The sequence below is a fragment of the Medicago sativa genome, chromosome 8 (assembly GCF_051527215.1).
Source record: "Medicago sativa cultivar Bolivia chromosome 8, Bolivia_mono, whole genome shotgun sequence".
Taxonomy (NCBI): Eukaryota; Viridiplantae; Streptophyta; class Magnoliopsida; order Fabales; family Fabaceae; genus Medicago; species Medicago sativa.
The window spans coordinates 69251495-69267651 of NC_140756.1; the positions used below are offsets into that span (position 1 = coordinate 69251495).

Below are 16157 nucleotides of genomic sequence, written 5' to 3' on the forward strand. Positions count from 1 at the left end.
ATTTTGATTATCAAATGTGGCGGCGGAGTCCTTTAACCTGCTTGAACTCAGTTTTTTAGCTTGTTGTTGTTTTTTCCGTTTCTTTCCTCTTGTTTTGTTTTGCGCCTTAATGGCGTTGTACATGATTGTTTGAACTTTGTTATGTCTAGACGTTTTGGCACTCCTTGTGCTAAAGCGTTTAGCGGTGATAAATTAATTATTGTTTTATCTTTTAAATAAAAATGAGAATAATTATAATGTACTAATTATAATTTATTGTAAATATCATATTCAGAACAAATGTATGTCACTAAATAATTTGAAATTTTGCAAGGCCTGACACAACCAACAGTACCAACATTGTTAGGCTTGATATCTTTCGTGGTGTGTCCTGGTTCAACATCGGATCTTCCACTTTGTGTGAGAATTATAGTGATGTTTGTCGCTTCGTTTACAGACAAAAAAAAAAACTAAAACTAGATCTTTTTTAATATCTTTGACATAAAAAAAAAGAGAGAACAATTATAATACATCCATTATAATTTTCTATATCTTTGAAGTAAAAAAGAGAACAATAATAATACGCTAATTATAATTTTTTTACACCATTATTTTCAGGTGATTTTCTAGAAATGAGTCACTAAAAAATGAAGTAGGAGCGTGCAATTCATACACGAGACAATTGCTTGTCATTATTTAATTAGTTAATTTTTTTTTTTTTTTTTTTGAAGTGGCAAATTTTATTAACCAACGAGCCCGTGCGAGAAGCACTAACAAGCTCGGATGGAGAAAAAAAAAAAATACAAACAAGGGGAAATCGGTTGCCACAGAAATTTGGCTCGAACAAAAACCCCTTAAAAAAACCACCCAAAATAAAGGAACCAATCCAAAATAGTTGTGACGCAGGCATATACTTATGACGAAACACAAGCATACCCGTGCGTCACCACCACGACCACCTAACCCACCAAAACAACAAGACAAAACCACCTGCACTGTTACAACACAGCCCAAACAAGGACACCAACTACCGTACAGCACTACAGCAGGCAAAAAAGGCCGCTGTCCAACAAAACAATTACCAGCAGCAGGCGCTGACTGCAGCAGCTGCAAACCCCAGCTGGACAGCCATAACAGCAGCCAAACAGCAGCAGTAGAAGCTCAAAACAGACACCAAAAAACTACCTCCTCATGTCTTTCCTAGCAAGGCACAATTGAGGGTTCCAACACCACTCATAAAAGAGGCAAGACGGCGTGGTCATTCGACTCAACATCCATTTCCACGACAACACCTTGATCTTGTCAACAATCTCATCAACCTCCATTATGTTATCTTTGAAAATCCTCTCATTCCGGACTTTCCACAACACCCAAATCGTTGCTTGCCAAATCAACCTAAGACCAAGAATAACATTTTTATCTCTAGCCCCCCCACACCAAACTTCAAAATGAACAAAAAGGTTTGGAGGGGTGATGAAAACATGGTCAAGCCACCACATCAAGACTAGCCAAACCTTGCTAGCCAAACCACAATGGAGGAATAGGTGATTAGTTGTTTCCTCCGTCCTTCCACACAAGGGACACATATGCGAGATCTCCGGACCAATAGCATGTCTCAAAGCAAGATTGGAGATAGTTGGAATGCGGTTTAAAAGCATCCTCCAAGTGAAAGCTACCACCTTAGAAGGAGCCATACTCTTCCACAAATCAACGAATACCCCTTTTTCCCCCTCCCTCCACACCTCCTCACATAAAACTAAACCCTCCAATTTTGCATATGCCGATTTCACCGAGAAAACACCTGAGTCTTCCAACTTCCACCTCCACACATCTTCATTAGAGGACAACCTCGACATTTCCAAATCCTCCTTAAGACTTCGAAGCACCTCCTCCTCCCACATGAAGAGGTGTCTTCTCCACGTAAGGACCCAATCAATACCTTGGTCTGAAGCCACCCCTACCTCTCCCACTTTGGCCTCCTTTTGTGTTGAAATCGAGAAAAGTCTTGGGTATCTTTCTCGGAGACATCTACCCCTATTCCACGGATCATTCCAAAAGCTTGAATTCAACCCATTCCCCACCTTCCGTTCCACTTCCAAGTTAAACCAATTGACACTCCCAAAATTATCAAGCTTATACAACTCCTTCCACCAAAGGGAGGCGATATTCGGGCAAGCTCCACTCCCCCCCTCCAACAACTTGTCAACGCAATTACCATACTTAGCTTGTAAGACATCCTTCCACAACGCGGGTTTCCCGTCTATCAACCTCCACCGCCATTTTGCCAACAAACTCACATTCATAACCCGGATGTCCTTAACCCCCAAACCACCGTTACACTTTTCTTGACATACCGACTTCCATCTCACCCAACTAATCTTCCGGCCTCCACCGACACCTCCCCAAAGAAATTCTCTTTGGATCCGGACTATCCTCCGCCAAACTTGCACCGGCATCCTCAACAAAGACATATAGAATATTGGAATAGAATTTAGAACCGAATTAAGGAGCACCAATCTACCTCCAAAACTAATATATTTATGCCCCCAATTGTTCAACCTCCCACTAATATTCTCCACCATAGGATCCCAAGTTGCCATACTCCTCGAGTTAGCACCCACCGGGAGACCCAAATACTTAAATGGAACACTCCCCTTACTACAATTCAAGAAGTTACATGCCATATCCATAAACACCGGGTCGACATTCACCCCTATCAAAGAGCTCTTGTAGAAATTAATCTTCAACCCCGACACCATCTCGAAACCTCTAAGAAGAGATTTCAAAGCCCAAAGGTTTTCCACGGTTGGCTTGCCAATACAAAGGGTATCATCGGCATATTGAAGATGGGAAATTACCAAACCATTTCGACCAACTTGGAATCCTTCAAATAAATTCCGATCCACCGCATTCCTCATCAAACCACTAAATCCCTCCGCTACCAACAAAAAAAGAAACGGAGCAAGCGGATCCCCTTGTTTGAGACCTCGGTTAATACATATTTCCTCCGTAGGGCTACCATTCACAAGCACCGACATACTCCCTCCAAAGACACACGCCTTCATCCAAGCTACCCACTTAGCACAAAGACCCACTCTACCCATCATATACTCCAAAAAGCCCCAATCCACCGAGTCATACGCCTTTTCAAAATCGACTTTAAAGATAAGACACTCCTTCTTCTTTTTCTTGGCAAAATCCACCAACTCATTCACCACCAAAACCCCATCCACCAAATGCCTCCCTTTAAGGAACGCCGATTGTGATGGTGAAATGATTGAATTCATTACACCCGCTAGCCTTCTAGCCAACACTTTAGCCAATAACTTGTAGAGACAACCTAGCAAAGATATTGGCCTAAAATCGTTTAACTCCATAGGTGAAGAAACCTTAGGAATGAGAGTCACAAAAAACGCCAACATACTTTTAGGTAATACTTCATTAGCATGGAATTGATCAAACATAATTCTAACTTCATCTTTCATTAAATACCAAAATTCCTTGACAAAAGCAAAATTGTAACCATCCGGACCCGGACTTTTACTTCCATCACTATCTTTCACCACCGCCTCAATTTCCAATATAGAGAAAGGGGCCACCAAGAGATTATTATCCTCCTCCGCTAAAATTGAAAAATTCACCCCATCCAACTTTGGCCGCTCCCACCTATTAGCCGCAAAATGATTAGTTAAATAGTTCACCACCTTCGAGCGAACTTCAAAAGGAGACACCACCCAACCATTACCCTCCTTGAGGGCCTTTATAGAATTCCTACTTTTTCTTAATTTGAGACATTTATGGAAAAACTTGGAATTTGCATCTCCCTCTTTAAGCCAACGAGACTTAGACCTTTGAGCAATCAAAGCATCTTTAGCCTTAAGAAGCCTCCATAATTCTTGGAACTTAGCTTTACGGAGACTCACTTCAAACTCACTCAACACACCCTCTTCCCCTTTCTCATCAAGACTTCTAATGACTTCCACCAAACTCTCCACTCTCTCCTCCATCCCACCATACTCAACCTTATTCCACTCCTTAATCTTAAATTTAAGGCCCTTCAACTTCTCTTTTAACACAAAACTCATCCATCCGGGTATACTTTGGTTCCTCCAAGCCTCCTCGACCACCCCTTTGAACTTACTATGATTCAACCAAAAATTATTAAAACGAAACGGAGTCGGGCCCCAACTCCAACCTCCATTTTTTAGCACCAAAGGACAATGATCGGAAACATCTCTAGGCAACACCCAAAGTGCATTCTCCCCCCACACTTGAGCCCATTCTTCCGAGATAAGCATCCTATCTATTCTACTCATCGATCTCCCATTCGGATGGTACCAAGTGAAACGACGACCCAAAATATTAAGATCCTCCAACTACATCTCACCAAGAAAATTATTAAACAAAAACATCTCTAAGACTTGATCCGCCGACGCTTCCGCATTCACCCCTTTCCTCTCATCACGTCTTCTAACCACATTGAAATCACCAACAACACACCACACACCTCCTCTTCTAAGGTTACGTTCCCTAATAAGGTTGTCCCATAATCTCCTCTTAGCCGGCAAATCACATTTTGAATAAACATTAATAAGCACACATCTAGTTTTCTCCACTCCCCAATCCAAACCAACTCCAACATAACCCTCCCCTTGAAAGACTTCAATTAAAGTGGCACTAGATTTCCTCCAAATAGAAAGAATACCCCCACTATTACCTTCCGATGGCCTAAATACCCAATCACAATCTTCATCACCCCATATAGAATAACATAAGGATGAAGTCACCTCTTCCAATTTCGTCTCTTGCACCGCCAAAAAATCGACATTATTTTCTCTAACAAGTTCTCGGATTTTATTCTTCTTAACCCGCCCACCTAAGCCTCTCACATTAAAGGTCGTCACTATCATTGACACGACCTACCCTCCTCCTTGTTAATCTTACGTTTCACAGACACCTCTTCTAGCTCCACTAACTTATCAATAATGCCACCCTCATTCATAGTAAAAGACATACCGGCCTCCTTTTGGACTTTAAGAACCCTTTTAGCCGCAAGGACTTTCAGTTGTTTACCTCTTCCAATAGTATCCTCATTATCTCCGAAAAAGTGACCAATTCCGGAGCCTTGTAAAGACCTCGCTTGACCTCCTCCTCTGCCAAGACCCCCATCGAGACCTTCCTCCTCACTCCAGTCATCGTCTCTGCATAGCGGCTGGGATACCGTCCTTCTATGTGTAGAACAAACCTTATAACTCTTGTTACCTACTTTATGCGTCTTCTGGCCACCTTCTACAGGGAAATCTTGAGCATCCCCTAAATTCTTCTTGGCCAATGAAATTACTTTCTTCTTCTTCTTAGACTTTTGCCTCGCAGATAAGATCCTCTGTTCCTCTGCATCAAAGTCTTCAATAGAATCACTAAAGTCCGAATTATCCGAGCCGTCCGAGAGAAATCTAATATGTCGGTTCACCCTCCCCACATCCTCCCTATCCACCTTTGCCACATCCAAATAACCTTCATCACCCCTATGTGCCACCTGAATTGAGTCCGGAATAATTGAGTCCTCTTGCTGATTAGAAGAGACGGAGAAAGATAGTTCCTGGAGTCTTATCTGAACCCCCTTTTTCTTTAAAGAGCGACGCCTTTTTGAATTACAAGAGTGGGCTTGGCTCCCATCCTGTAAAATCGGCCCAGCTGATAGCATAGGCCCACTTTTACTACAAATATCTTCACAGAAGTCAACACCCTGGCCCACACCAGCACCAACGTCTTCAATAGCAGGTGCGCGTACAAGAGATTGCTGAGCAGTCAACAAAGCTGGCGCGTGATCACTACCACCCCTGACCTGCTTCCCACTCGCCGACCCACTCCCATCCAATCCCACTTCCTCTCTAATACATCTGTCAAGTTCCTCTTTTCTAACATCTACACCCTCACCCATACTTGCCGCGTGGCATGATGCAATAGGGTCATTCAAAAACTCCTTCCCTAAAAAAGGACACAGAGACTGATCACCTTTGGAAAAATCCTTCTGCACATGCCTTTGTTCCTCTGTCCCCATAAAAGTATCAGCAAAAGGTTGGTCTAGACAGACTTCTAGGGGTGCAGTATTCACCAATCTAGGACTGTCCTCATAATCTGAAAATGGGTCCCCTTCTCCTTCAACAACATCCCCAACACGTGATGCCATTGACGAGGCAACCTCCCCTGCATCCACCGCCAAGTCCGGCAGCCACCGCCTCCCTCCCCCCTCCTCCACCACCCAAAGACAGAATGCAGCTCCCATCACTTTGAGGTTTACCTTGTCATCTATTAAACCTTTTCTATCAGTGGTAATTTTGATCCTGGCATAGTCCAGCCTCTTCCTAGTTATCGTTTTTTCATCAAAATCCAAAAACACACCAAAAAGATCCCCAAGCTTCTTGAAGAGTGGTTCATCCCACACATGAAGTGGGATACCAAACACATTCAACCACACTGTCCTTGTATCAGCAACAATCTGAGGAGACCACCTCACCACCTTCTTAAACATTAAGTCCCACCAATCTTTGTGTAAGGAGATTACTGATTCGATCTCAGCCACCCCTTCTATGTATAGAAGCATCAGCTTATCTCCCATCCCTGTAACCTTAACTCTATGCAGCCCCTCCATAACCAAATGTTGACTCACCTCAGCAGCATCCATAAGACTGTGAAGCTCACCAACGAAACACCATTTCAGAGAATCCAGTAGCTCTTCTGATGGTTGAGCCTCCAGCGAAAGAACAACATCAGTAACGACATTCTTGAAAGTTATACCTGGAACCCTTGTTGCTTCTCCACCTTTAACCACTTTAGAAGGCCTCGCAACCACCACCTTCTTCTTTTGATCCTCCCTTTGGAACCTAGCTCTATTAACCTTCAACCTTGAGTTCCATAACCAAACCTCCTTCAAGCCCTCCTCCAACTCATCCTCATCTTCAACCTCTTTGAACTTAACAAAGCCAAATCTCTTACCCCATCTATCAAGTTTCTTCGGCACAAAGACTTCCTCCACAAAACCAAAACCGGCAAAAAGCTTCCTGAGATCAGAAGTTTTAGCTTCCTCTGGAAAATTAGTGAAGAAGAAAGGAGTAGTGGTGTTATCCAGGTGATGGAAGGATGTCTTCCGCCCTGGCGCCGGCAAGCCACTCCCTGCCGGACCTTTCCCTTTAGAAATCTCTCTCACATTTGTCCCAGTGGACCCACACCCCCCCACAGTCTCTCTCTCTAGTTTCTCACTCATAGTTTCTTAACTCAATTACTATTTACATACATATTTAATTAGTTAAATTTAGTTTTTTTATACCTTCTAAAATAACAATTAGAGATGATAGCTTAGTGGTAAGAAAACAACCTTGTAACCTCAAGATACTAATTAATAAAAAAATTCCCCTTCGCTATTATTTTTTAAAGATTATTCTTTAGAAAAGTTAAACAATTCATGTGGAGACTATATCTACTTATTACTTTATTACTTGTGCTATTTGGTACATTTGTTGAATTTATTGTCAAGTCGTAACAGAGTCGTTATAAGTGCAACATCGATGCTTCTTTCTCATTGCATATGAATCATGTTAGAATATGTATGTGCATAAGAGATGATGAAGGTGTGTTTGTTCTTGCAAAAAAAAAAATTTGTTTTTCTCCCGTTTGTAATTTTGAGCTGGGGGAAGCTCTTGATCTCTTCTATGCTCTCCATTGTTTTCATGATCTACATATTGATTTTGTTCTTGACTCGAAAAAAATTGTTGTATGCTTCAACAATGGTGGGGATGACATTATGGAATTCGGTCATGTGATTTCAGAATGTAAACGTAGTTCTGTTTCTTATTTCGAAAACTCATATGTTGAGTTTAGGTGTAAACAAACCATTGTGGTCGCTCATGTTTTATTAGAAGTAGACACATTTTAACCAGCGCTCCAATATTTATATTGATATACTAACATGTATTGTACACGTGATTATGACCGAAATGCAATACAAGCAACATATCCTTTTTTTTTTGAGGGACAAGCAACATATCCTAAAAAGTTCAAATCCTAATAAAATGTATTTAAAGTTTACCCCATAATTTAAAAGTCTTAGCATTTTAATAATAAAATTTTAGCTTAGAAAAAAATTAATGCTAATGACATTGTTAATCGCAATAGATTACGAATGTGATAATATAAAATAAGCAAAGTCGTCCCTAAATATATCAAGTTATTACTTAGTGATATATGATGATGGTACGGGACTAACATAAGAATTCTTTTTTCTTCTCTGGAAAGTGGAAATTAACCAACCAAAAGAAACCGTGAACGCAAAGCAACATAAACTCCTATTCTGTTAGTAAGAAGGAATAAGGACAAGTGCTCAAACAGAACCTGTCAATTTTTTGAGATGTTTGTCCATTTAAAAAGATTTTAACAAACTAGTTAATGCCACCCAACATTTGTTAAAAAAAAAAAAAAAGTTAATGCCACCCAACATGACGATGTGAGAGGCAAATAGAGAATAAATTAAATGGTGAAAATTGTTGAGAAGGAACACAACATCCCCATCGGAGTGTATATATGTAATTTTTTGAAAACAAAAAATACTTGATAATGTAATTTTTTATTTTAAAAAAAATCAATATCAACCATATACCAACTAATTCAGAGGAATATTTGCATTGTCCACTCGAACCTAAGATCCGATGAGAAAAGAAAAAAAACACTCTTAAATCTTAAACTACACCACCAAGTGAAACATACTTCCATCCGTAATCATTATCACAAGACATGGATGGAAGTATGTTTAGTCCCATAAGTCCTCTGTTATAATATCCTAAAAATTCAATGCTAAGTATGATTTGCTATGTGTTAAAGGTTTTTGTATTTGTTTTTTCCTTTTTAAAGTTTGATCCAATCCTTTTAAAAGTCTACTTTAGTCTGATAGTATGTTAGGTTTGTCAATCGCTACCTTATGGTGGGACGGCACTTCAGTGACATTGAAGAAATAATGGTATGGTGACATTACCAATCAGAGGATGACACGTGGCATCTTGTTATTAAAATAATAAAAAAAAACAACAAAAGCCAATTTAAATAAAACAAACCAAACAGAACTCACAAACACAGTTCTCCTCCTTCTTTCTCCCTTGCCTCGTCTACCCAAAATCCACTACCACCACCACCGGTTTTCTTAATCTGATCCAGTTTTCATTAGATACATGTTCCCTCTTTGCTCAACCAACATGTATCACAAGATACTGAAAACCATGTTTATGACCAATATAAAAACCGGAAAACAAACTAGTTAGGACAATGATTTTGGAGTTGTGTTCTTAAGCTCTTACAAACTTCATAGCAAAGCATGTGCAGCACATATACAAACATGAGATCAGAAAGTTATAGTTACTAAATAATTTAGAATTAATGTAGAAATGAGAATACTAAACAAAAATAAATTGAAAAAAAATTATATCATTGATGGATAAAACTTAATTTCATATACACATTGATAAGGATTCCATCAATCCAGTTTCATATACACATAACAAATTTAATATGATCCTTTAAACAGATCCAACCCTCCTGCAACCCTTGACACACCAAAAATCATCTTAACAAGCTAAAAATCTTATTCAACAACAAGAATTCCGTGAATCTCCGGCGGCTTGTAACAGATTGATGTTCGACAGTGCGGCGGAAGGTGGTGGTTGAAGGTTATTACGGCGGACGGCAAAGAAAACCGGTGGTGGTGGTAGTGGATTTTGGGTAGACGAGGCAAGGGAGAAAGAAGGAGGAGAACTGTGTTTGTGAGTTCTGTTTGGTTTGTTTTATTTAAATTGGCTTTTGTTGTTTTTTTTATTATTTTAATAACAAGATGCCACGTGTCATCCTCTGATTGGTAATGTCACCATACCATTATTTCTTCAATGTCACTGAAGTGCCGTCCCTTATGGTGGGACCATGGGAATGTAAAAACATAAAAATATGCAGGGCCGGCCCAACATGACAAGAGACCTAAAGCAAATTTTATAACGAGACATTTTGGAATTAAAAAAAAAAACACAATGCTTATTAAAAGCCTAAGAGACATTTTGGAATTAAAAAAAAAAACACAATGCTTATTAAAAGCCTAATAAATCAAGTTTTGTTGAATCCAAGATAAGATTTGAACTTAGGACCGAAAGGTATTTGAGGCTTTAAAATTGACCAATTAAGTTAGATAAATATTGATTATTAGTATGTCATATTATATATTTATAACTAAAATTAACTTATTTTGAGGCCTTTTTTTAACCCAAAATTTTGAGGCTTGAAGCCCTTACTTGGGTGGCTTGACCCTTAGGCCGGCCCTGAAAATATGTTATTTGAACAACCTTTTTTTACAATTAATAGGAATATATACAAAGAATATAGATATTGACATGAAAGAGTAAGAACACAGTGAGAATATGAGAGAGATAATTGTTTTAAAAATTGTCACAAAAATGTTATACAAATATCATTTTTCAAATATCATTTTTAATTAATAGGAATATATACAAATGTTATACAATTAATAGGAATATATACAAATGTTATACAAAGTGTTGAATCAATAAGTGTTTACAATATCCTCGTGAACTTAGCTCAGTTGGTAGGAACAATGCATAATATATGTAAGGTCCGGGGTTCAAAACCCGCCCAAAAAAAAAGTGTTTACAATGCATACACCGCCAACACAAACATGCTAAATTGGACAAGTTTTAGGCTCTGTTTGAGAGTTTTTATTTAGAAGAGGATGGTTTTGAGGGGTTTAGTTTTTTTTCTTCATAATACAAAATTCTCTAATTTGGAGAAACTAAAAAATTGTATTAGAGGGGAAGTTTGGTGGATTTGGGTAAAAAATTTCAAATCTAATCTATGTTGTTATAATACTTTCAAAATTTAAAAATACATTAATTATCAATATTAATTTGTCATTCTCTACAAAATCACTTTCTCAAAAAATTTAAAAGATGTCTCTATTTTTTCCTCAAATCTCAACCCTCCAAAACTCTCTCGTCCTTTCTTTAAAAAAAAAAACAAAAATCTCCTCTCATTTTTCCTCCAAATTACCAAACAGAGCCTTAGGCATGACAAAACCGTTAAATATATTATCATATTTTCTTTATAGTTAAATAGGTTTTTTAAAAAGTCATAGCCTTATTTATTTAAAATAAATATGGTATGTCCTTGAGCATAATTTAGGTTAGACCATATTTCTTTTTGTTCTTTTTTTTAAAACACGGTTAGACGACCTAACTGTAATGTAAAATGAACTTGATCTCAATGGATAGGATTCCTATAAAATAATAGTGACTTTAGAAGATAATAAAAATAAGGAGTTGTGTCAAAATAAAATAAAATAAGGAGTTATGATCATAATTATTTCTTTTTAAACCATGGTTTTATTTTTAATAATAATGTAATTTTTTTTACATACAATGTCAAATTATATATACACGTCCTCGTGAACTTAGCTCAGTTGGTATGAACAATGCATAAAATATGCAAGGTCGAGGGTTCGAACCCCGGCCACCACAAAAAAAAATCATATATACACATGATGGTCAAACTCGAAAGTAGACCATGAGCGGAGACACCACCCAGCTAGCCCGGGCACTCGCCTGGGCTCAATCGATACTTTCTTTATACTTCGTCAAACCCAATAGTCCATTAACCCACTTAAAATAAATAAATTTTTTTTGGGCAAACTCAAATATTTTTCGCACGCGCACAACAAAAGTCTCTTGATAATGTTGATATTATTCGTACATTCACTGCAAAGAGGTCTCGGAAAGGTCATTTACCTCCTAATATATATAAGTATAATATTTTTAGGCATCTATACTTGTACTTTTATAAAAATAATTATACGCATTATGCAACATTAAAATAAAATTATATGCATTAGCGTAATAAAAAAAAACAGACAGATGGACATAAAGTATTACTCTAAACGCTAATGTGTGTGTGTATATATTTCATAAAAAAAGTACCGTTTATATTTTTTAAACGTTAGCGCAATAAAAAGAGCGGGAAAACGGGCATGTGAGTGCCCGTCTTTTCGCTAATATATATTATGTCACATGTGAATTTACGATAATTTTTTTTGCCCAGGCTCTATAAAATTCTTGGCTCCGCCACTGAAGTAGACTAGTACGAGTTTACGAGTTTAGAAGGAAAAAACGGAGGGAATCGCACATAGAATTAAATTTGTGTGGTAGGCTCTCGTAAAATCTCGTATAGACCCGTGAGTCGATGACGAGTTTATGAGTCAATGAGTTTTTTCTTAAAAAGCATATTATTATTTTTTTAAAAGGAAATACTAAAATATCTCAAACTAAATAAAATTTTAAAAAGCAATTAAATAGAATTCTCTTTTCTTTTTCGCTCTCACTCTCAGATAAGAAACAAAATATTACTCTCACCGAAGATATAAGATATAAGGTTACTCACCTTTTCTTCTTCCTTCCTCGACAACGTTCTGTTGTTGTGTATCAAAATGTTGTGAAAGCTGATGTTCTTAATAATGATGTGCAAAATGGCGGTGAAGATAATCTTTAATTAGATAGAGGTTAAAAAATCCAAATTATGTTATAGTTAATGATGAAGGTGTTTTATCTGAGTTGAGTTTGATGATGATGGTCAGGATGTTGGTGAAGATGATGGTGATAATGACGATGATGGTGTTTTTGTTGATAAATATGATTTCACATGAGCTTTGGATGTTTAAAGTCAATAGCATATTTGTTTTTTTTTTTTTAAAGTATATCTACTTACTTTTATGGTTTGCTTGCTTTATTATGAGTTTTTGTTTTTGTTAAAAAATTTGTTACAGAGTTTGAAATTCTAATTTTTATGTTATTTTAAATGTTTAATTTGTATGTTAATTGATGTTCTATTATGGGTATATATGTCATTTATGTATCATTTACATATTTTTTTAAGTCAATTTTAATTTGTCATACAAGTGGAGTTTACGTGTCGAGTCTACATGAGATTTTTGAGTCTATATAAACTCACGAGTCTTACAACCATATATATATATATTGATCAAGCTTTCCAACCAATGTGTTTGCTATCTTACAACACTTGGATCAACAACAAAAGCAAGTTTTCAGTGTGACCCTCTGGAGTATATGGAAGCATCGAAACAACAAAGTATGGAACAATGCTACTTAAACAGCTCAAGCTATTTGTGCTCGTGCAGGATCTCTTCTTACTAGTTGGAGGAATACTCAGTCTATTCGTCATCCTATCCCTCAGCATCCCGCTACCCCGAACGACTTTAAGTGGATTAAACCAAGTCCCGGTAGATTTAAATGTAATGTTGATGCGTCATTTTCTCAAGCTCGGAATCGGGTTGGCATTGGTATGTGCATTCGAGATGATGAAGGTCGTTATGTTTTGGCCAAGACTGAATGGATGTCTCCGCTCCTTGATGTGGATTTGGGTGAGGCTTTAGGCTTATTATCAGCCATGTACTGGGTTCGTGATCTGCAGCTAGGTATTGTTGACTTTGAGCTTAATTCCAAAACTGTGGTAGATAGTCTTTATGGCAGTAAAAGTGGCGTCTCTAATTTTAGCGCAGTAATCAATGATTGTAGACTCCTGTTAGCTTCTGATTTAGTAACCTCTGATGTTAGATTTATTCGGAGACAAGCCAACAAAGTCGCTCATAGCTTTGCTAGAGTCGCTTTGCGTCATGCTAGTTTCCATATTCATATTAGGATTCCATCTTGTATCTCTGCTATCATTATCAATGAAATGCAATAAGTTCCTTCTTGTCAATATATATATATATATATATATATATATATATATATATATATATATATATATATATATATATATATATATATATATATATAGGCATTTGCTAGGATACACCCACTTATTTTTTAGAAGGAGTATTTTAGCAAGTAAATAACTAAAAAGTGGTTAAATACACCTTAAGATGTAGCTTTGCTAAAACACTCCCACATAAAAACTAGTGGGTGTGTTCTAGCAAACCCCATATATATATATATATATATATATATATATATATACACACACACACACACACACTCCATCAAAAAAAAATACATACATATACACACAGAGACACACACGAATGATTAAGTTAACAAGTCTTTCATATTCTACTAGTATTAACTAAATGTCAATTTTATAAATCTGTTTTTAAACAAAATATCAAAAACCATTTTTTAATTCCCCCCGAAAAAAATTAACAATGGGTTCTACAACATAATCCAATTGTGTGCTTACATACATAAAAATAAAATAAAAAATACATAAAGCCTTTGAACCATTGCAATTGGACGTAAGATAAACAAAAGACATTGAATAATTCACACAGAACAAGACAACTTTTTATTTTTTTAAGAAGCTAAAATGAAATTTATTCAAAACACAAAGAATCCTAGCTAGCACGAGAAATGTTAAGCTAGAAGACTTAAATAGCAACATACAAAGGAAAAGTATGCCGTATGCGGAACACTCAAACAAACACCCATACATCAAATACAAACGTCTACAAACAAACCAAAAACACCCTCCACTAAGGGCCCCCGAAACCAATAAAAGCCCACAAAGTCATCTCCCAAAAACAAACTCTAAACGCCCTCCAAAATAACCATCAAACCTACCAAAAACCCGTGCAACTGCACCTTGCTTCTCTTCTGCAATTGAGCGCAATTAAGCACGGGTAAAATCACCACGAGCATCACCACCAATATCCACGACCACCCCATCTAAAAGCCACACCACTATAACCACCACACTAACTTACACCTCCACTACCTCCACCAACCTTCTCGTAGAACAGCTACCACCACCACGACAACAACCAAGCAAAACCAACACTATCTGTGACCATCCTGTGAGCCGTAATCACGTCCATCTAGCCACCACACAACCACCACAAAAAGCTAATGTGACAACCACGAAAACAGTCGGAGAAAACGACAAACCTCCAACAACCACATTTCACCACCAATCCACAACAAATCACTGCACCAACAACCATGTGCACCACCATTACCGCTGTCAGCGCCAACGACACTCTATCATCACCTGCAAACCACTACTGCATCACCACCACCACACAAAGACCTCCACCCGAACCACCACCACATCACCACCAAATTCGTGAACAACATCTCCACCACCAAAGCAAAACCACCACAACATCACCACATCCACCTCCTTTCACCGCCAAAACCGTGACTAACACTGCCACAACACACCAACATAAAACTGGCAGATCCGGATTGAGTAGGACCACAGAAAAACCCAAAACGAAAAAACAACAAAACAAGAACGAAAAACGAACAAAAGACACAACAGCTGAAGACGAAAACGCCGCCGCCGTTGCGAAGACAAGAAAAACCATCAGCAAAACGCACAAGACCATCAGAAACCAGCAACCTAAACACCGGCGCCGATAGATCTGACGAAAAGAGGCGGTACGGAGGACAGGAGTCACTCGTCGCACCACCACACCTGACAGGCTACATCTTGAAAAATGACGGATTGGCTTGGATTGGGGTGGAAGAACGAGCAAGACAACTTTTAATTAAAAAATAAATACCAAATCACAATTATAATTTTTGACTTACCTAAAGTTCAATCATAAGTGTTTAAGATTAAAGCATTCACTAATATTAGTATGAAAAAGTAAAATTGTTACATATACGTAATAAGACACAAGCTAATAACGTGTTATTTATATGAAAAATGGTAAAAAAATCTCCTATGAACGTAAATGTAAGTAGAAACACCGATTCCACTTGTGTACGGATTGGTACATGATATTGATCAATTTAATTGTGACATATAGATAAACTCAACAATATTTTTTCTCTCTCTTCAAAAAACAATATTTTTTCTCTTTCACATCTTTTTATGTTTAAAAAGATTGTATTATTACGTGTCAAAATTAAATTGGCAAATATCATGTAACATTATATAACATGAGTGTAATCCTTAAAATACTATTCTATATGTAAAACATAAGAGTCGTGAGCCATGTGAACTAAAAAGTCAAAAACTGTGAAACAAAAAGACCGAGCGATTATTATCTAAAAAATAGGAGAAGAAAAAAAGTTACTTATAGCCAAATGTAAATTACATAAACATCGCTTCTTTAGGTA

The 16157-nt window shown here is 37.5% G+C and overlaps 2 protein-coding genes across 2 annotated transcripts; one reads left to right on the forward strand and one right to left on the reverse strand.

The window, feature by feature from the left end:
- Window positions 1-4355: 4355 nt before the first annotated feature.
- Window positions 4356-4889, reverse strand: LOC146900955 (uncharacterized). The gene has a single exon (XM_085736994.1). The coding sequence runs from the start codon at window positions 4887-4889 to the stop codon at window positions 4356-4358; it is 534 nt and encodes a 177-aa protein (XP_085593120.1).
- An 8014-nt stretch (window positions 4890-12903) lies between these two features.
- On the forward strand, window positions 12904-13776 carry LOC146900956 (uncharacterized). The gene is made up of 2 exons (XM_085736995.1): window positions 12904-12907; window positions 13211-13776. The coding sequence occupies exons 1-2, from the start codon at window positions 12904-12906 to the stop codon at window positions 13774-13776; spliced, it is 570 nt and encodes a 189-aa protein (XP_085593121.1).
- The last annotated feature ends 2381 nt before the right edge of the window (window positions 13777-16157 follow it).